The sequence below is a fragment of the Schistocerca cancellata genome, chromosome 9 (genome assembly GCF_023864275.1).
Source record: "Schistocerca cancellata isolate TAMUIC-IGC-003103 chromosome 9, iqSchCanc2.1, whole genome shotgun sequence".
In the NCBI taxonomy this organism is placed as follows: Eukaryota; Metazoa; Arthropoda; class Insecta; order Orthoptera; family Acrididae; genus Schistocerca; species Schistocerca cancellata.
Genome location: NC_064634.1, coordinates 122228806 through 122250442, shown reverse-complemented (window position 1 = coordinate 122250442; position 21637 = coordinate 122228806). Strand labels below are relative to the sequence as shown.

Genomic DNA, 21637 nt, shown 5'->3' with positions numbered 1-21637 from the left:
TGATTTCAGTAGTGTCTTTAAACTAAGAATACTGGACAGTAACAGAATAGATATTCAACACATCCAAAAACAGGAAAACAAAGCGTTATAAGTTTCTCCTTAGAATGATTCCGTTATACATGTTACTTTATCTCTCATTGGTTCGGTATCTCAATCGGTAAAAGCGAAACCCATGTAGGGCAGCTTTGTCGTTCCTCAGGCTGACCATCCCTCTCTTAAAACACTTTTTTCTCACTAACCGTGCCACAAATTCATCTCCTGCGCTAACATCTTCACCTAAGAGTAAAAATTCAACTCTACTTCCTGTTATTTCTTGGATATATTGAAACATTATCTTCCACAGTAGTTTTTAGCCTCTACAGTTACCTATTGTACCATTGAGGTTATTCCCTGATGCTTTAAGACAAGTCCCATCAACCTGTCTCTTTTTCTGCTGTGTTTTCCACATGTTTCTTCCTTCACCGATCCCATGGAGAACCTCCTGTTCCTTTATCTGATCAATCCATACGATTTTCAACATTCTACTGTAATATCACATCTCAGACACTTTTATTCACTTCTCTTCTGATTTTCCCACTTTCTATAATTCACTAACATATAACAGTATGCTAAAAACATACATTCTCAGAGATATCACGTTGAAATTTATGTGGGCTCTACAATTTATGGTCGCTTGACAGTGTAAATGCTTAAAACTTCTCGCGTCAGTGTAATCAAGAGGTATTGCCATTCATGTCATATACGTATTCCGATAATCGCAGACTCACTCTTCAAAACCTAAAGATGAAATATCCATATACATAATTAAATTTGTGCAGAACACGTATTGTCTAGAGCTGCGACTGGAGTGGAGACTCTTACAACTATGGGATACCCAAGGATGGAGTATGGTGGTGTAGGCCGGCTGGCACTCTGTCCTGTAATGAAGTAGCGTAAGATTTATACGAGCTAAATGTTGCAGTTCCACTAATGGTGAAGGCCAGTTGGCAATCTGTGCTGTAATGAAGTAGCGTTTCCTTTATTCGAGTTAAGTGTTACACTTCCATTAAGAATGGAGCAGGGTGGTGAAGGCTACTTGGCACCCTATGCTGCAATGAAATAGCATTACATTTATTAGAGTTACGAGCTATGATTCTGCAAAGCATGGTGTGCAGTGACAAAGCACAGTTGGTGTTCTGTGCTGAAATGAAGTAGCGCCATAGTTATTTGAGTTAAATGTTACAGTTCTGCGAAGTATGGGGTACACTGGAAAAGGTCGGCAGGCCCTATATGCCGTAATGAAGTAGCATTATATTTTCTTGAGTTCAGTTTTAAAATTCTACGAATCATGGAGTACGGTGGAGAAGGCCTGTTGGCGGTCTGTTCTGTAATGAAGTAGAGTTACATTAAATAGTGTTAAGAGCTACTGTTCCACGAAACTAGTTATGAAGGCCAACTGGTGCTCTGTGCCATAGTGAAGAAGCGTTAGATCTGTTCGGGTTACGTGTTGTAATTCCGCTAAGCATGGAATACAGTGGTGAAGGCCAATTGACAATCTGTGGTCTAAGGAAGTAGCGCTAGATTTAATCGAATTAAGTGATACCATTCCGCAACGTATGGAGTACAGTGGCGAAGGCTAGTTGGTGCTCTGTGCTGCAATGAAGTACCATTACATTATTTCGAGTTAAGTGTTACAGTTCCGTGAAGCATGCAGTACTCCGGTGAAAGCCAATAGGCGCTCTCTGCTGTAATGAAGGAGCATTACATTTAGTTAGATGTTACAGTTCTGCGAGGCATGGAGTACGAAGGCGAATCGCCAGCCTTCGGTCGGAGATTTAATGAAGACTTCTTAATTCAGACTTCTCACTCGTGCGAGGTGAAGCAATGGCTTCCGGGATGTGCCATATCATTTGGAATACTGGTGCTCGGCTGTTTGTCTGTCTGATTCCCTATGTAGCTCTCTGGCTTGAGTTGATATTGTGATGGATGGAGAAAATGTAAAGAAAATTTTTTTTGCCAATGATGTCTTTCAGTGGTGCAACACCTCAGAGCACGCGTATCATCCATACTTGTCGAGTTTTCTTTATTTTTTTTCTCCGTTGATGTAGTATCATATTGCAGTTGCCAAAATGTATAGATTAATTTCTGGTAGCTGATGTTCACAGATGCGTAAAATTTTGTGAATAACATCATGGTCATCGGTGAGTGTAGTTATTTATTTTTACAACCCACTATTGAAATTTCGATCGTGTGGCTATTATCAAGTGATACAACTGCGCTTTTGCACATGTCAAAACCTGAAAACGTTCGGCATGATTGCAGGTCGTTATAACATCTGTCTTGGCTCTTTAATATTACCGTTGTTAACATCTTTTACATAGATCACAAATTAGTGTGCATTGTTTTCCAAGTTCTATTGTCAATAGACTTCCAGTGCAACTGAAAACGACATAAACGTCATGTTTCAAATCTAAGTTGAAAGTGTTCGTTACGGCTCCAGAATTTCAGGTTACTGAAATCTCCGTGTGATCATTCAATTATACATGTTCCTTAGTTATCCCAAACACAATTAAGTGAATATCATGAAAGACATACACCAGATTTCGTTTCGTGGGATTATCAGAAACTGTGCACCATTTCGTATGACTTCGTTGTAGGCAGGATGTTCAACCACAAACTTTCTTCTCGTCTCGCAGGTATGTTCGCTTGTGTCAGTGACATGTCTGATACCATGAACAGTTTTCTTGGTATATACAGTATGTAATGAGTGTAAGTGCAGATATTTCTATTGGTAGCATTTTAAAGAACATAGTTCTTATTATAGGAAACAGTGATCTATAATTATTATAAATAAAGTGGAAGCAGTCTTGATCGCATAATTTTTTTAATGTAGTGACCGGTTTCGATCTTATTATAAGATCATTTTCAGACCATAGATACCTGCCGGAGGCGGTGGCGCATGGCAACCCTCTTGCTTGCGGCTGGTGGTGAACTGCCTAAAACTAAAACTAAGTTCTACTATAGTACTTACTAAGTAATACTATAGTATTCAAAGAACTGTGACTGACGCTCGAACAACAGGGACTTACATGCATTGAGAATAGAAAATAGTGCATGGAGAATGGCTAGCTACTAGCCGAAATCTAGATTTGCGCAATAAAATCTGGAAAAAGGACCACTGATTGCTGCACTCTATAATTTGTAAGTCACATGACAGTCGCTGTGCGCACCCACTTTTCGAAATGAAGATAACCTGATAATAATTATAGCTACTATTATACCAATTACAGTCCTGTAAATAAGCTTAAAAACTGACACTGTTTACAATATTGACTAAAGAGAAAATGAAATCACGATGTAGTGCAACATTAACCTAAAAATAATCGTAATGGCAGACGTTATTGGTCACGACTGTTATTTTGGATAGTTTCCTGTTCCTTCACAGGTATCCGCATGTCACGCTCAGTGACGTGTGCATCTGTCGTTCGTGGGAAGAGAATAGCAAATTGTCTTCCAGTCACAAGGCAAGATGTTTCCCGTGGTTTCTCGAAATGAGATGAGTTTTAGAGTGTTGCCTCTGCAAGTTTTTTCCAGTATAACTGGTGTTAAGCATTTAATTTTGTCGACGACGCCAAGTCGTTAACCTCTACCTGAAAGTTTCTTCCGTCTCCTGGTTGGAGTTTTCGTGGGGTTGAGCTTAGTCCCACTTACGGCCGTGGCGACAATAACTACACTCTTTAGCGATGTGCAGGGTTGAGACAAAGCAAATGCTCTTCATATTCCGGATGGCTACAATTGAAGTTTAGCCATTCACGGAGGCTCTGTGTGGGCTGTTAGGTATCGTTTGGTACTGGAACTTGGTATATATGCTAATGGCGAACCGATTTACACTGGAAAAATAGTTCCAATTTTTCCCACGAGTTGAAATGTGGCGCTATACAATGTTTATATGAAGGTATTAAAACCACGCTGTCATTTGACAAAACGTAACACCAGTGAACAGTATACCAATCGAGATGGGAGATTTTGCATTGTTAGTTAAACTTTTTATGTGAACGGTAGCAATTAAAATGCTACATTGAGAGAGTATCGCCGACTGAAAAATCTGAGGAGAGCTCTAGTATCATTAATTGGTTTAAACGCGACGATTGTGAAATTCGAAAAGACGAGTGAGTTTGGTGTGGCAAATGGAAGAGGAAGCCTTCCTATCCCGCTGGAAGTTATTGACAGGGTTGCTTTCTGTACCCGACAATGCAGCCCATGCCTCGGATAGTGGTAGTCATGCAGTGTCACGAGTTGCCCACCTATGGTCAATAGTACGGAAACTTTGCGGTTTATTTTATACTGGTATACATAGACGACCCGGGCCGTGCGGCAAATGGAACCTCGTGATCTACAGCAATGTTTTGAATTCGCTCTTCAGCTTCTGGCTTGGATCGAAGTTGATGACATGCTGTCGGGAAATGTTCTATGGATAGCCGCGCTGTATTATATGGAGTGACGAGGCACATTTTACACTTCTGGGTGCAGTGAAGCATTTGGCAACCATGGGGTCATTTTCCGCGAGAACTGGCTATCCGCAACACCCACTCAGGGATGTTGCACCAACCCACAGTGTCTCGGAAGTTTTGCAAAGTTTCATGATCTCTTAGTTGTGATGGGATGGTGAGGTGAGCAACATTTACTGCTTCTGACCGCACTTAGAGTAAAACATTTTGTTTGAGATTCTAATCACATATTTCGTTTTATAATATAGGTAAGGAAGCAATTAAATTCAGTTATCAAGGGAATTACTTGGCTAAATTTGTCTTGTGTCAAGTTTATAAGTTTTCAGCTTAGCTTTTGGAAGCGCGACATGTTTTCATTATTCACCCACGCTGGGATTTCTCCATTGTGCTCTAGAGGTTTCCTTGGGCAGAGTGAACTGTCACAAGCCAGGTCTGGCGGTAACAGCTCGCAATTCGTAGCAATTATAAGGAGTTTCTTTTATTACTGAACTTACCTTGCTGTGACTTCCCTTTCAGCTGTAGCGAGTGTTCAATTTTTAATACAATCACAAGAAAAATTTGTCCGAGCCTTCGGTGACGCGACCCTTTGCTGACAGAACTGTGTCCAGAGAGTTTGTTAGGAAATCAACCTTCGTAAGAAACAATAACATTAAAATGATTTTCCATTTGTTAAATGATTACTGATGCTCGAGTAGAGAATGCTTCGTGTGAATAAATGTCCTTTTTCACGGAGTGTAGTTCACTGGTCTTTTCGCCTATGTGCATTCCACAACTCCTTTCCATATCCTGGGACTAGCGAGATCATCTGTCCTGCTTGCGAAATGTCTTTTTAAGGGGGGTAGGACGTCAAACAGGCCGACTTAGAGCAGGAGAGTCACCACAGGACATTTTAATTTTTACTGTCTGTACTTTTACAAATGAGTTCATAAAACTTTGTCACCGTGACCAGGAAGGATTGAGGACTCACACTCATTGCAGTGGAAGTTCAAAAACGTAGCAAAATTCTAACATTCTGCATGGTTTCTGTTTGTTCTATATCGTGTCTCCCTACCACTTTTCTGCAACGACTCTCTGAGCGTGTTTTTTTAGGGAATTGACTAGTTTGAACTTGGGACCTGTTGCTGGTAAGGAGACGTCAGACCACACATGACACGTAGAGTTCAGAAGAGTTCATTGAGACTAGCGATGATATAACCAAATATTTAATGATTTCAGCGTCAGCTCCACTGCACTCCCTGTGAAAGAATCTTAATACTAACTAAATTTAGTGGAAGGGGTTCAAGGCTTTCCTATTTTTAGTTAGCTGGTAAAATAACGTCAAAAAAGCAGTTAAATTTACCATTGGAAATTTTATTCAACTCACAAAACATTGTTTAAAAATTGCACTACTGATAAAACGAAATGTTTTAATACAGGATGGTAAAAACCAACTGCGTTCAACAAAAATGTGAACGAATATTACCTGAATGGGTTTCCAAGTTCTACAATGGATCGAAGGATGACCTATGCCATATCACATCTACACTCCTGGAAATGGAAAAAAGAACACATTGACACCGGTGTGTCAGACCCACCATACTTGCTCCGGACACTGCGAGAGGGCTGTACAAGCAATGATCACACGCACGGCACAGCGGACACACCAGGAACCGCGGTGTTGGCCGTCGAATGGCGCTAGCTGCGCAGCATTTGTGCACCGCCGCCGTCAGTGTCAGCCAGTTTGCCGTGGCATACGGAGCTCCATCGCAGTCTTTAACACTGGTAGCATGCCGCGACAGCGTGGACGTGAACCGTATGTGCAGTTGACGGACTTTGAGCGAGGGCGTATAGTGGGCATGCGGGAGGCCGGGTGGACGTACCGCCGAATTGCTCAACACGTGGGGCGTGAGGTCTCCACAGTACATCGATGTTGTCGCCAGTGGTCAGCGGAAGGTGCACGTGCCCGTCGACCTGGGACCGGACCGCAGCGACGCACGGATGCACGCCAAGACCGTAGGATCCTACGCAGTGCCGTAGGGGACCGCACCGCCACTTCCCAGCAAATTAGGGACACTGTTGCTCCTGGGGTATCGGCGAGGACCATTCCCAACCGTCTCCATGAAGATGGGCTACGGTCCCGCACACCGTTAGGCCGTCTTCCGCTCACGCCCCAACATCGTGCAGCCCGCCTCCAGTGGTGTCGCGACAGGCGTGAATGGAGGGACGAATGGAGACGTGTCGTCTTCAGCGATGAGAGTCGCTTCTGCCTTGGTGCCAATGATGGTCGTATGCGTGTTTGGCGCCGTGCAGGTGAGCGCCACAATCAGAACTGCATACGACCGAGGCACACAGGGCCAACACCCGGCATCATGGTATGGGGAGCGATCTCCTACACTGGCCGTACACCACTGGTGATCGTCGAGGGGACACTGAATAGTGCACGGTCCATCCAAACCGTCATCGACCCCATCGTTCTACCATTCCTAGACCGGCAAGGGAACTTGCTGTTCCAACAGGACAATGCACGTCCGCATGTATCCCGTGCCACCCAACGTGCTCTAGAAGGTGTAAGTCAACTACCCTGGCCAGCAAGATCTCCGGATCTGTCCCCCATTGAGCATGTTTGGGACTGGATGAAGCGTCGTCTCACGCGGTCTACACGTCCAGCACGAACGCTGGTCCAACTGAGGCGCCAGGTGGAAATGGCATGGCAAGCCGTTCCACAGGACTACATCCAGCATCTCTACGATCGTCTCCATGGGAGAATAGCAGCCTGCATTGCTGCGAAAGGTGGATATACACTGTACTAGTGGCGACATTGTGCATGCTCTGTTGCCTGTGTCTATGTGCCTGTGGTTCTGTCAGTGTGATCATGTGATGTATCTGACCCCAGGAATGTGTCAATAAAGTTTCCCCTTCCTGGGACAATGAATTCACGGTGTTCTTATTTCAATTTCCAGGAGTGTATAATCTAGGTTTAAATTAAGTTTCACAAAAGAGAAAATTATCAAAATGGTCTACAGTGACCCTCAATTATCTTTAATTACTTATCTAACTTGTCGTAAATTACAGTGGCCGATGTGGCTTCTCAATAACTATATAACAGAAAAATCATCGCGTTTCAGATTTTTACTTCAAGTGGCGAATGTGAACACCATGAGATTTAATTGACGATCGACACTAGTATTACGCAAAAAAAAGGGTGTAACAGATGAGACTTCTGCAGTTCTGAGGGAAGCTTTATGCACTGTTATGCGGCATCGCGTGCGTTCATTACCTTGTCGATGTTCGTCAGGGGGCGGCAGGCAGCACAGCTCCGCTCACCTCGCCGTCTCGGAAGCAACTCTCCTGTAACTTCTCCTTACTACAATTTACCGAAGTTGGTTTTAAAAAAAACTATCTGGCTCTGTTTTCATGTGACCAATCAGGGTCTCAATGTTAACCTTAAGGTCTGCCTACAAAAATTCTGTCTATCCAATGAGAAACGTTATACTTTTCGTGGCTTGCTGGGGTGGCCCTTTTAGTGTTATCATAAGATCTATACTGTTCTTCTGGAGGCCTCTAGCTTTAAACATGGGCTTGGGGGAGGGGGGGTCCTAGCGGTTAGCTGGAGACGTCGGTGTCCGTCCCTCATCGTAAGGCCTTCTAGCTTAACACGGTTCTGCTCTCGGCTTCTGTTTTCGTTTCTCCCCTCGGAACTGCGTCTGTCTCACGGTGGGAAGGTATGACATGCATTTAGGCATTCTTGTGTTAGTCTGTGGTATTCCATTTGCTCACTCGTTACTCGTATTACTTTGGTTAATTTAATGTCACGATTTATTGGTTCAAATGGCTCTGAGCACTATGGGACTTAACATCTATGGTCATCAGTCCCCTAGAACTTAGAACTACTTAAACCTAACTAACCTAAGGACAGCACACAACACCCAGCCATCACGAGGCAGAGAAAATCCCTGACCCCGCCGGGAATCGAACCCGGGAACCCGGGCGTGGGAAGCGAGAACGCTACCGCACGACCACGAGATGCGGGCACGATTTATTCGGAGCTATGTGACATACTACTGGATTTGCTTATCATGTGAGGGTTTTCATGGAAGGTGTTGGATTTGCCTGACACCTTACAAAATACCTTGTTTTACATGTGAAATTTCATCATGTTTTTCACTTTTCACGGGATGCATTTGTTGCTATAGGTACACTTTTCTTCCTAAGTAAGATTCTTCGATGAATTTTTCATAGCATACAAACAGTAGTTACAGGTGTATGAAACTCTAGAATTTTCCAAATCTATTAAAAAACTATGGAAAAAATTGAGAAAATTATCTATTAAACTGGAATTTTCTCTAAACATGAAGTTTAAAATGTAACAGTTCATTCATTTTTTCATAAATTAAATAACTTATAGAGTTTCATACACCTGTAACTATTTATGCTGTGCAAAAGTCATCGAAGAATCTCTCTTACTTAGGAAGAAAAGTGTACCTGTAGCAACAAATGCAACCTGTAGTAAGTGTAAAAATGGTGAAATTCCACATGTAAAAAAAATGTTTTGTTACGTTTTTGAGCTTCCACTGCTAAGAGTATGAATCCTGAATCCTTCCTGGTCATGCTGTTAGTTTTATGAATTTATTTGTAAAAGTATAGACAGTGGAAATTAAAATGTCCTGTGGTGCCTCTCCTGTTCCAAGTCGGTCAGTTTGACGACCTAGCCCCGCCCCCCGCCCCCCCCCCCCCAATTAAATCATTAACGAAATTAATTCCCTGATCAGTGGTGTAGCAGTCGTATAGCCACATTCTGTTGCGCGTTGTAGACAAAACACTGGAAGAAATCTCATTATGTTGTCTTACTGACTTCAGGCTGCATTGCACTCCTCGGAACTTTCCAATAGAGAGACACTGTCTACTCTTGATAACACGCACAGTAGCTTCATAAATTTATTACATATAGCGAAAGATTTGTCTGCTACTATCTGTAGTTCAGAATGAAACAGATAGCTTCAGTGTGTAAGGCTGATCTGAGTAAAAGAACAACGGGCATTATTTTACTTGATAACAGTTCGTCCTATAGACTCGTGTGTGCCCCACCTGAGTCGGCATAACTTCCGTGTTGCGATATTTGCGATTTGGGGAAGCGCGTTATCATGGAGCAGCGTGGAACTTGGCGCACCATTACACAACAGTGGTTTTTGACAAACAGGTCACTCCATACACATTCTTCATTCTCTGATGGGTATCCACAAGTGTTTTTCCACCAGCGGGCAAGAAAACAATAAGTGCACGTTGGTCCTATTTAGACGCATTTGACAATAGCTTAGCCGCTCTTCACGTTTCCGCATTTACCGCACGAAGACGGAAAGTCATGAATGCCGCACTGATCTCTTGCCAACACGTCGAGACGTCGATGCTTATACGAGAGTTGTGCAGAAAGTAAGTTCTGGTCGGTCGGTAAATGGAAATCACAGTGAAAATCAACATTTTATTTGTAAGAGTTAGCTACACTTTCGAGATACTTCTCTACATAGTCGCCGCTCCGACTTAGACATTTGTTATACCAAATTTCCAACACCATCGTCATAGAAGGCAGCCGCCTGTGCTTTACGACAATTCTCTACGCTGGTCTACAGCGCGTAGCTTGCGTTCAAGTGTTGTCTTCGTATCCAACGTTTCATGTGGACAGAGATGATACTCAGGGCGAGCCGATTAGGGCTGTGTCGTGGGTGATCGAACACTTCCCATCGAAAAGGCTGGAGGAGCGTCTTCACTGCCCCTGCGGAGTGGAGCTGAGAATTGCCACGAAGAGGGAAGTGCGTGGCAGTTGTGTTAGGTGGGCTGCATTCACTAAGGCGAAGCCTCTCAGCGGGTCCTCCTACATGGCGGGAGACATCGTTGTTCTACGCACGTTTACTCGCTCACAGTGCGCTCACAACTGAAAAGAGCGTCTTGATGCGATCGATGGTCATACTAGAGACACTAACCAACACATCTGTGCAAAGCTTTCACTGTGGTGTCCATTTCGCGACCGATCGGAACTTACTTTCAAGACAACCCTCGTATACCAGCAAGGGAGTCGCTCTACGCATCATATACGCTGCAGCAACGTCCTCACACGGAACCGTTTTGATCGCCTCTTATAACTTCTCACTAGCCCTTAAACCAGCACAGTCGACCACATACACAAATCACTTACGAGGATTACTGGAAGACTATCATATCATATGCAAGGTAGATACAGTTCCCTTCCTCCAAACGGCGCAAAACACGTTCTGGAACACACAACAGGAAAGATGAATGACTCCCTTGTGCAAGTTACATAAACTGTCTTCCTTTCCTTAGCGAAGTTAGAAACATTTAAGTCTTTAAGCTAAAATGTTAAGCAATATTTTCGAATGGCGACAATGGCTAACGGAGTGCACGAGATGCGCGACAAGGATAGGAGAGTTCGTTGAGAGACTTGCCGTTATCCCATAACCTTAGATTACATGTCGTTTTACAACGCAGGAATAGCCAGGAAGTGTTCTGCTGCAGGGCCAGGCGGTGTCGGCGGCCGCGTACGACAGCTCGTGGCTGGCAGGGAGCAGCCGCTTCAGGCGCGCCCTCCGCATCCTCATGTGCCGCGCCGAGAAGCCGCTGGTGCTCACTGCGGGACACCTCTACCCCATCAACAAGCCTGCCTTCCTCTCGGTGAGCAGCCCAAGTATTCTGCTGGCGACCTTCCCGCTACACCTCTGCTAGACACAGAGGAATCACCAAAAACTAAACATGTTGCTATGCCTAATATTTATTTATTTCTTGCTTATTTAGACTGACTAAATTAAGGACTTAAGGCTCTCTCTTACTTCTGACATGGAGCAGCACATACAAAAAACTAATACGTAGCAACAACAATAACAGTAATTTGCATTATTGATAAAAATACTGATTTGCAGTAATAAAATGGTTCAAATGGCTCTGAGCTCTATGGGACTTAACCTCTAAGGTCATCAGTCCCCTAGAACGTAGAACTGCTTAAACCTAACTAACCTAAGGACATCACACACATCCATGCCCGAGGCAGGATTCGAACTTCCGACCGTAGCGGTCGCGCCGTTCCAGACTGTAGCGCCTAGAACCGCTCGGCCACCGCGGCCGGCCAGTAATAATAATAGTAACACTAATAATGATGATAAAATAATGGAAGCATTAAGAATGATATCAGTTATTAGATAACAGACTCAACAACAAGAAACTGCTTTATTAACAAAAAGTAATAATTTACGATAATAATAATAATAATAATAGTAACACTAATAATAATAACCCAATAATGGAGAAATTAAGGATGATAATGATTAGTTGGGTGCTTTTGACGCCTTGTTTGGTATTAGTAGTGGAAGGGGTAATGAAAGAGATAAGTGTTTGGTGATGGATGGCTGATGAGAGTAAGCTGCAAGAAGAGATAGCGGTTGTGATAGGTGGGTCATTACCTGTCTTTTGAAGTTTGAAAGCATTTCAGTTTCTGTAATATTCTGAGGAAGATTGTTCTAAACTCGGGTTCCTGATACATAGTATAATTTATAGAACGTAGCAGTGTTTTTTAGTGGTACAGACAGGATTTTACGTTGTTGGGAACGAGAACTGCTGCTGTGCTGTTCAGATAGTAGCGTAAGGGTTGAAGATGAATAGGAAGGACTGGAATGATTGAGAAGACGATGCAGGAAATACGGGGTATGGAAATGGAAATGCCGTGTGACTACGGCCTCCCGTATGGTATACCGTTCGCCTGGTACAAGTCTTTCGAGGTGACGCCACTTCGGCGACTTGCGTGCAGATGGGGATGAAATGATAAGGACAACACAACACCCAGTCCTTGAGTGGAGAAAATCTCCGACCAAGCCGGGAATCGAACCCGTGCCGTGAGACATGACATTCCGTCGCGCTGACCACTCAGCTACCAGGAGCGGACAATACAAGGTATGGTAATCTCTACTCTTGTCGGCACGTAGCCATGATAATTGTCCGTAGTCAGGAATGATATGGTCGAAATAGTGTACATCAGAAATGTGTCGCACAAATTGCCAATTCTAGCCGGAGTGAACACTCATGCGAAAGTCCTTGAGGAATACGATCACCATAATCAGCGATGGGGAGTCTTCATAACTCCACAAGTTTCTGTAGTGAATGAAGTGACGCTGACACCTTCTTAAAGGCAGCACTTGTGTCTTCAGTCCACTTTAGGTTATGGTCCACAATTATCCCCATATTCTTTGCAGAAGATGAAATGGTGATTTCTGTGCTGTTTAGGGTTAAGGTGGATGAAATTAACTAAATTGAGGAATAATAAGTCTTTTGATGAGCGACTAATATTACTTGCGTTTTAGATGGACTAAGTTTCAAACCTATGTCCGTGCCCATTCTGATAAAGCATGTAAGTCAGTATTTACGTTGTTGATGGCTGTGCGCAAATTTGTTGGTCTTGCACTTCGGTATAACTGAAGGTCATCAGCATATAAATGATATTTCCAATGTGAGATAATACTCGACACGTCATTAACATATAATGAGAAAAGATATTCGTCCAATACTGTTCCTTGTGAAACCCCTAATACTTCTACTCCCCTGACTTCTTTGTCCCGCTCATTTCACACGGCTGGCGGCATGTAAGATATGAGTGGAACCATTGTCCAACACTCGAAGAAAAGTTTTCATTTTTGAGTTTATCAAGTAGAATATTAAAGTCGACGTTGTTGAAGGCTTTGCTGAAATTCAGGAAGCATTATAAGAGCAGTGGTCGCGCTGCAATTTTTCCGGAAAACAGTTTGGTATTCATCCAGAACGTTATTTGTTTTTGAGTAAGTGGTTAGCTTATCATGAACTATGTGTTCTATAGCCTCAGATAATGCTGATATAATGGAAATGGGCCTGTAATCAGTAACTTCTTTGGTAATTTCCTTTTTGGGCACAGGTTTTGTGAGTCCATTTTTACCGGCCATTGGGAAGATTCTAGAGGTGAGAGAACGGCTAAGAACACACGTTATTATGAGTGGTAATGGATCGGCGAGGAAACTGACCATTTGTCTTGTAATATTGAGTCCTAAAGTTGCAGAACGAAATGGCGCAGTTGAATACCTTACTTTGTTAGGACTTACTGGCTGCAGAAAAGAATTTTCACTTGTGTCGACCGCAGACACATTAGGGGATTCGCGTACTTGAACGTTGTTAAGTAGAGATGGTGGCGTGGCGATGTACTTATTCAGATCCTCAGTAGGAACGAGAGGTTCAGCTGCAGGTTTGAGGTTTGCTTATTTCTAGCCCTCGTAAATTTTCCCACAAGACGGAGGGCCTGTGAAAGTCCTAAGTTAACGAGTGGCCGTACCTGAGTTTCGCTTTCGTCACCGAATGACTAGATCGGATACGTAGGCGAGATGATTCTTGGAGGTCGGGTGCCGTTTATATTTCCTGTGTGCTGCGTCTCTGACACTCACAATGTGCTGGAAACCCGTTGGCATTCAAAACAGCTTCCAGTAGTCTCAAAATGAATAAATACGGATCCTCTATGGTTTTGAAGGTAATCTTATACCATTCTTCTTGCAAAATAGTGACAAATTTAGGTAAAGATGGCTAAGGTGGATAGCGACCAGTAACCCTTCTCCCGGAATCATAAGAGCCAGTCAAATGAAAACGAGACAACTGGAAAAAGTAAGTAAACTCTTTATTATTTTAAATGTAATCGCCATAACTGGGAATCCATTTATCCCACTGCGAGACAAGACGGTCAGTGCCTTCATGGACAAACATTTGCGTTGCCTACGGAATCTTAATTGCACACAAGCGTGCACTTCTTCGTCCGAAGCAGACAGACCGCCGCGAATCTTCAATTAATAAAAATACTAATTTGCAGTAATAAAATGGTTCAAATGGATCTGAGCTCTATGGGACTTAACTTCTGAGGTCATCAGTCCTCTAGAACTTATAACTACTTAAACCTAACTAGTCTAAGGACACCACACAAATCCATGCCCGAGGCAGGATTCGAACCTGCGACCGTAGCGGTCACGCGGTTCCAGACTGAAGCGCCTAGAACCGCTCGGCCACAGCGGCCGGCCGGCAGATTAAAACTATGGCCTGAGATTCGCATCGGGACATTTGCCTTGTGCGAGCAAGTGCTCTATCAATTGAGTTACCCAAGCACGAACCTCGTCTCATGCTTTCCATCATGCTTTCCACCGAGCGAGGTGACGCAGTGATTAGCACACTGGACTCGCATTCGAGAGGCCGACCGTTCAATCCCGCGTCCGGCCATCCTGATTTAGGCTTTCCGTGATTGCCCTAAATCGCTCCAGGCTAATGCAGGGATGGTTCCTTTCAAAGGGCACCGCCGACTTCTTTCCCCCTCTTTCCCTAATCCGATGAGACCGACAACCTCGCTGTTTGGTCTCCCGCCCCCGCCCCATCCCCAAACAACCCAACTCCTACTTTCCAAACTTTTCGAAACTTCATAGAAACTCTCCTGCGAAAGGCAAAGGCCTCGAGATCGAGTCTCGGACCTGCATACAGTTCTGATCTGCCACGAATTTTCATTAGTAGAGTCTCTGTTGTGGTAAATATCAGAGAGTAAGCTTGGTTTAGGAATGCAGTATAGAAAGTAATACAAGTTGTAAACGATCTTACACAATTGAGACACTTTATACACATTAGAAAAACATTCAAGTAAAAGTTTCAAGTAACAAAATAATAGAGGAACTTCCTACAAGTTATTCGTGTAAACATTATAATCGTTAAATAAACATACATAAGTAATGAACTGCGTAACAAATTGCGAATCGAATACGAGCATTAGAGGTTGTTTTATCATAACCATTACTGCCAGCAATGAACAATATATATTAGGAGACTTTTCCAGTTATTTTTGAAAAACGGAGCGAGTGAATACTCGTTCCCGATATCAAGTATCCTTTTTCCCCACGTAGCCCTATATTGCGTAGGTGTAGATAATTTTAAATACACTCGAAGTGGAATAGAATATCGATCTCCATCATATTTGAATTTTCTTTCGTTGGCCTCTAATATACACGCTGCCTAACAAAAACAGAGATTCACACTGAAGAGGAGTAGGAAATGAAATGAAATTTCACCTATTGAGACAGTATGGAATGTTATTTCAATGATCACAGAATCTAGTCAGGTTTTCAAAGAACTTGGCAATATGAGCCCGCTTGTCAATACGACGTTGCACCATTGTGGCCTGGAGCCCTGCACGGTTTCGCTTGGGAACGGTGCCTGAGGACAGCTGTCTCACGACTGTTGTATAGTCTGTCGGTAAACTGAAGAGCGAGCGCGCGAGTCCCCACTCTGCCTACCCAGCTACGTCAGAGGGCGCTTCTACAGGCTGTTCCACAACGTAGTGCAGTCCCTGCCGCGGCGCGCGCTTTAAATCTGTGCCGATGCCGTGTACAGATACGTCCCGTCTGCGTTTATTTTTAGACAAATGCGTTAAGAGTATAAGGAAAACAAGAGACGATAGCTTCTTCGAAACAAAACATCATAGAGTAATATTAACATAAGAACGGAAGCCAGGATTCTACTACAAACATAGAACCGGATGCCTATTCATATGAATGTATGTTCCTCTATTCGTAAGACGAACCAGATATAGTGCAAGCAGTCTGTAGAATTTAAGGCTTGTTCTTACTTTGTGTTTCTACTAAAAGGTAGAAGTTTTCTTTGAAGAGCTGCATTAAAACTTAACAATTCTTGCAACACGAAGAGTGTTTAAAAATTAATCAGAAATTTATAATTACGTGTGTTGTATTAGTTCGATTCGCACTGCTTTTTTTGTCATTGTCTTCGTAAACATGTGTGAAAAGTATTTCCAGGTAAATCCCATTTCACGCAATGTCTTGTGTAAAACATCTTTCTTCAACGAAAATGTATTTTTTGTTTCAAGCCAGTGAGTAATTTCCGTAATGTGGGCATTATTTTTTGGTTTATGTAAAACTCCTCCACCGTTTGTCGAATGATCGATTTCCCACCTAAATTATTAGTTTATCTTCGCGGCGATTCCAGTAAACTATGCGCCTTGTTTTCGCTCTCCTTCCTTATGCGTCCTATTTTGCCGAGGCTGAAGTTTGCATAAACTGCAGCCCTTTGATTGAGACTGGTAATATTAGCCAACAGCTCTTTTTATGTAGCCTCCTTAACACAAGCAGTAATAACGTTAGAGACGATCGAACGCTCGTTCTGCGTAAATATCTCCTTCGTATTCTGCACATTTTCTTGCAGTGCAGGGCGATTATCCATCACTTCCGGATACGGAAGTATATCAGTGAGTACTCAAAGTCAACTGACTGAGATTGACAACTAAGATCCCACGAACAGAAACGACGTATAAACTACACCGCTAGATAGGTAACGGGCAACTGATTTTGGGTTGCCCTGTAAGCCAATGGCAGGGTTCTTCCGGGAAAGGCCACTTCCCCCACCAAAAGCGCTGCTCGCTCTTCAGTTCACAGACAGACTATAACTGGTCCTTGGTAGCATGGATAATGGCACAGGGACGTAGCTGACGTCCCACGTGGTCTCGCACGTGTTCTATTCGGCACAAATGTGTGCATCTTCCTGGTCGCAGCAGTATCTCATTATCACCCAGACTCTTCATACAGATACGTGGCATGTGATGAACAGTGCCCTATTGATAACTCGATCTAGGATACACAGGAGGACGCAAGGTGTCCACCAGAAGTGACACCGCTTTCCTCTGCAAAACAGTAGAACAATCGGACCTCTCTCCAGGTCGCAACCGTATCTCAGCGACGGAGGTCATCTGGGGTTACGCAGACTCGCGATTCATCGTTTAACACATTGCGATACCGTCCATCAGAGTCTATGCTTACAGGTCACGGCACCATTCCCAGAGCAGCCGTTTGTGTTGTGGTGTCTAAGCAGCCCTCCGCAGCCTATGGTCTAGTGGCTAGCATTGCTGCCTCAGGATCACAGGGATCCCGGGTTCGAATCCCGGCCTGGTTAGGGGCTATCTCTTCCCGAGGGCTGGGTGTTTGTGTTGTTCTCATCATTTCATCATCATCGTTCGTGGCATTGGCTCGATTGGATTGTGTAAAAATTGGACTGTGTAAAAATTGGGACTTCGTACAGGCGCTGATGACGGCGCAGTTGGGATCCCCACAAACCAAACATCACCACCACCATCATCAACATCATCATCTAAGCAGCCTTCCCATGAGACGGCAATATCCTAGTCTGGCCGCTGCTAGTCTCAAATAGTGTGGGATGACAGAATGGTGCAGCGAGTCCATCACTTTCCTCGGACGGCAAGCGCAAATGTGAATGTATTACGTTGTGTTTGGTGCACAGCACGACAGTCCTTTCTTGTGGTGGTCAGATGCGGTCGACAGGAATCTTGACGACGAGTATGCTCGCCTTCACATCCCCACGCAATCCAACACCGGGCCAATGTCCCAACCAAGTGCCCCAAAATCTGGGTGCTGCACGATTCCGCCAACCGGCCAACTACAAAACCAAACTTGAGGACCTCTTCAAACGTTGTCATGTGTTGATAACGCCGCCTCACACGATCACGTGGCATCTCAGTGTCCTTCATAATGATCACACAAGATCTGAAGCCGTTCACGCCACTTCTATATCTTACGAGACTTGGCCACACCAGTAAACACAAACAACACTGGTGCTGTATGGAGGCCGGTCTACTTGTCAGTGAGAATTGTAGCTCTAATCATTTACACGCTCGCAGATGGTGTGGACGTATACGTCGTTGCATTGACGTCCAACCACGTATTCTGCAGATTCACTGTCTTTGTCAGGCAGTGTATGACTTCCATCATACCAGAATTTGTCGTATGATAATTAATCAGTGTATTTGACGATAGTCCCTTTTACTATCCATTTCATATTATTCCTTTTTTGGTGACTAAAATCTTACGCAATGGCTGTCAAACTTCTTTTATTAACAAGCTACTTTCGGTTTCACATCGATGCATCTTCAGGTAATAGGCTTTTCTAAACAGTCATGTCGTGGCAGAGCGATTGCTTAGAGCCAAATCTCATGTTTCATAGTCAGCACAGAAACAGACATCACGCTAAAAACGCCAGTCCACGGTGAAACTGACAGTTAACACTGGCGCCGTACACAGTTTTGTGCAGTCCTCGGCATCGTGTTCCACAATCCCAATCAGTTTAATCGTGGACTACCGCTTTTTATGTGCTATCTGTTTATGTTGTGACGATGAACGACGGCACTTTGCTCTAACGAATCACTTTGCCGAGCCATGACTGTTTACAAAATATGTAGCCTGAAGATGGTTCTCTGTGGATGCGAAAACCGTAGCGACTCTTTAGTAAAAGTACTTAAACAGCAAGAGCGGCAGATTTTATTCACCATGGTGAATTTTAACTGTGGGAGCCCGGCATTTCAAATAATACATTATATATTTCATCGTCCTTTTACACAGTATGTAGCTACAGTGAATTATGGGGCAAATAGGTCTATCCAGACGTTCATATTATTAATAATTAACACACAAGAAAATTTTATTTAAGATGGTTATACCTCACTAAACACTCTTCTTCCACTAACCAGGTGAGTTTTCCCCCGCAACGTCCTTCCTTTACTTTAAATTACTAATAAAAGTTTTATTTGGTGACCGTATGTGTATTTATGGAATGAAATTAATCTGTAGTCCCTTTATCTTCTTACTGTATAGATGCAGATGAAGCTATATAGCTTTGCAATCAGTAATATAATGCACCTATAACAGCAAAAACAGAGACAGCGTATTCACACAAATTAACAAATGTATTATTAATTAAAGTGCAGGCGAATGCCCAAGAATCCCACCTGACAAAATGGAGCACACAAACGTCTAGAAATAACTTTTACCTTAGTGTTAGTTTTGAAGTCATACCTAGAGCTCAAATACAGAAAGGTGATTACTGAACAACAAATCTAATATTCTCGTAACCTACTCCCCATTTTCTACAGTGAGTACCCAATGCGTCTTTATATAAACACGTTTTTTCGAAATTCCTTTCTGCAGATTCGTAACTGATTAAAGCTTGTTAAAATCTAGTCCATAATAAAGGTTCCGATGTGCTTTAAATTTTTTGTGGTCTAATAACTGAGTCTGACATAAGCCTGAAAACGATTATGGTATCATTCATGACTTCTGTGAAGTACACTTCAAATAGCATGACATGTACAAGGAATGCGAGATCATCGATATAGACTGTCTGATTCCTCGTTCACAAAGAGCTTCAAATAGGACGAAAATATCAGTGAAACCAGTATTTTTCAGTAACTGAAGTTAACGATTTGTTTAATATCGAAATCAGAGATGTTGCAACGAAAGTGAAATGTTACAGCGCCCGGGAAAAATAAATCATGAAACCAAATACAATACTCTTAATTCGACTAATCACTGAGTATAATTTGGAGCGCTCTTTTATACCTATAATACATTCCTCATATAATATATATAACAAAAGAGAAACTTGAAACACAGCATACTCCTTAAACAAAAGCATTTCTTCCATTGTAATTAAAACTATCAACGGATTACTAGAGACATTGATGCAAGTGGAAGAAGAAGAAACTAAAAAGAGTGATAAATTAAGAAGAAGAAACTAACCAAAGTGATAAAATAAGCAAACTCTTAATTTGTTCAGAACTAATATTTCGAATATAATAAAGTATTACTTACGTTGTGGAAGCTATTGCAGTACAGCTTCCTAAACAGAAAGGTCAGATTTAACGATACTAAGAAACGTTAAAAAATTACATACGTTCATCAATATAATTAAATGTCTTATTGGAGTTGTTTTTGGCTGTGAAATCCCATTGGGTGGGTTCAGGTACCTAGTCGCAAAGCGTGTTTTTCTTCCCCACACATTGAACCCCTATCTTTGCGGATATAAAAGAGCTGTGTGGTATGCATGTATATTTGCGGAATGTAGGTGAATGTAACGGATGCTTATATACCTTGGTGTTTGTGTTGTAGGATGATGATAAGAACGGTATTATTAGAGACCCATGATGAAATGGCGCAACTGGAAGTAAATAATAAATAATTTATTTTTTTACTTTTCGATGTAAATAATCAGATGACAAACTTATGAATCTTTCAAAATGAATATCATTTTTAGTATCCTTATCTTGAAAATATTATAGTAATGAAACTCTGTAATCTGTAAACACAAGGAGAGTAAATTGAGATTAGCTTTATAACAGCTACTATAAGTTGTAGTCATACAACGTTGGATTATGTCAGGATAGTTTTTTGCTAGACAGTGGCACTGAACGTACACAGTAAAACTGCAAAATTAATATTTCCTAGATGTTTCCACAGTCAGTTAAATAGTGAACGACGGTTACAGCCGTCACTAGTCACATCATGTCATTACATCGTGTTACGCAATTCATTTATTCAGTGCTATTGGTGCACTTCGCAAAACAACTTTTCGCTAATCAGTCTTTATGAAAAAAAATTAATCGTTTTAAAACCCAGTAGTTGTGATAACTTCTAGCGGAAAATTAGGGACATAAATTAAGACAATTAATTACATATATTTTATGCCGTCCACATCTCTGAATCATTCATCAGACTAATCACCTGCTTTCTTTTTCCTGCTGACATGCGAGAGTGTGGTTGCAAGAGCAGATCGTCCTAGGAAAACGGTAGTCTGTTCAACTCTACCTCTCTAGAGGAAACTAGACATATTGAATTCCTTTAAACCGAATGCTTCAGAGCTTGGAAACTTACTGCAGCTAAGTAATAGGTACAGACTACCGAAGCGTAGTCGCGGGGAAAGATATAACAGTAGTCTGTTTAGAAATGACGATCATAAAAGCCTGAGCGACTTACGAGAGATTTTGAGTCACGCACTATTTCCCTGTTATTGCTTGTGGGAGTCATGCATCACGCCTTTCAAACAGTCAGCTTAGGATGACGATTCCTGCCTACAATAGGTGGAGCTATGCACTTTCTGTTTTGTATGCAGTTCAGCTCCTAGGATAGAGAACAAACATGAGCCTTCTATGAGCAGAAAAACAGAAAAAATGCCAGGCGCTACATTCACGAATCAGTTCTAAAAGGAAAACAATTAAGAACGAAAAAACTAGGGACGAAATAACTTTTTTGGAAGTTATCAAAAAGAGGAAAAAG

At 42.6% G+C, this 21637-nt stretch overlaps 1 protein-coding gene across 1 annotated transcript in view; it reads left to right on the top strand.

Annotated features, from left to right (window-relative positions):
- Window positions 1–20509, top strand: part of LOC126101222 (odorant receptor Or2-like) — a 58380-nt gene extending 37871 nt beyond the window's left edge. The window contains exons 4-5 of the mRNA XM_049911913.1: window positions 10992–11147; window positions 20474–20509. Coding sequence (XP_049767870.1) covers window positions 10992–11147; window positions 20474–20509 — 192 coding nt within the window. The remainder of the gene's footprint in view (window positions 1–10991; window positions 11148–20473) is intronic.
- Window positions 20510–21637: the final 1128 nt, after the last annotated feature.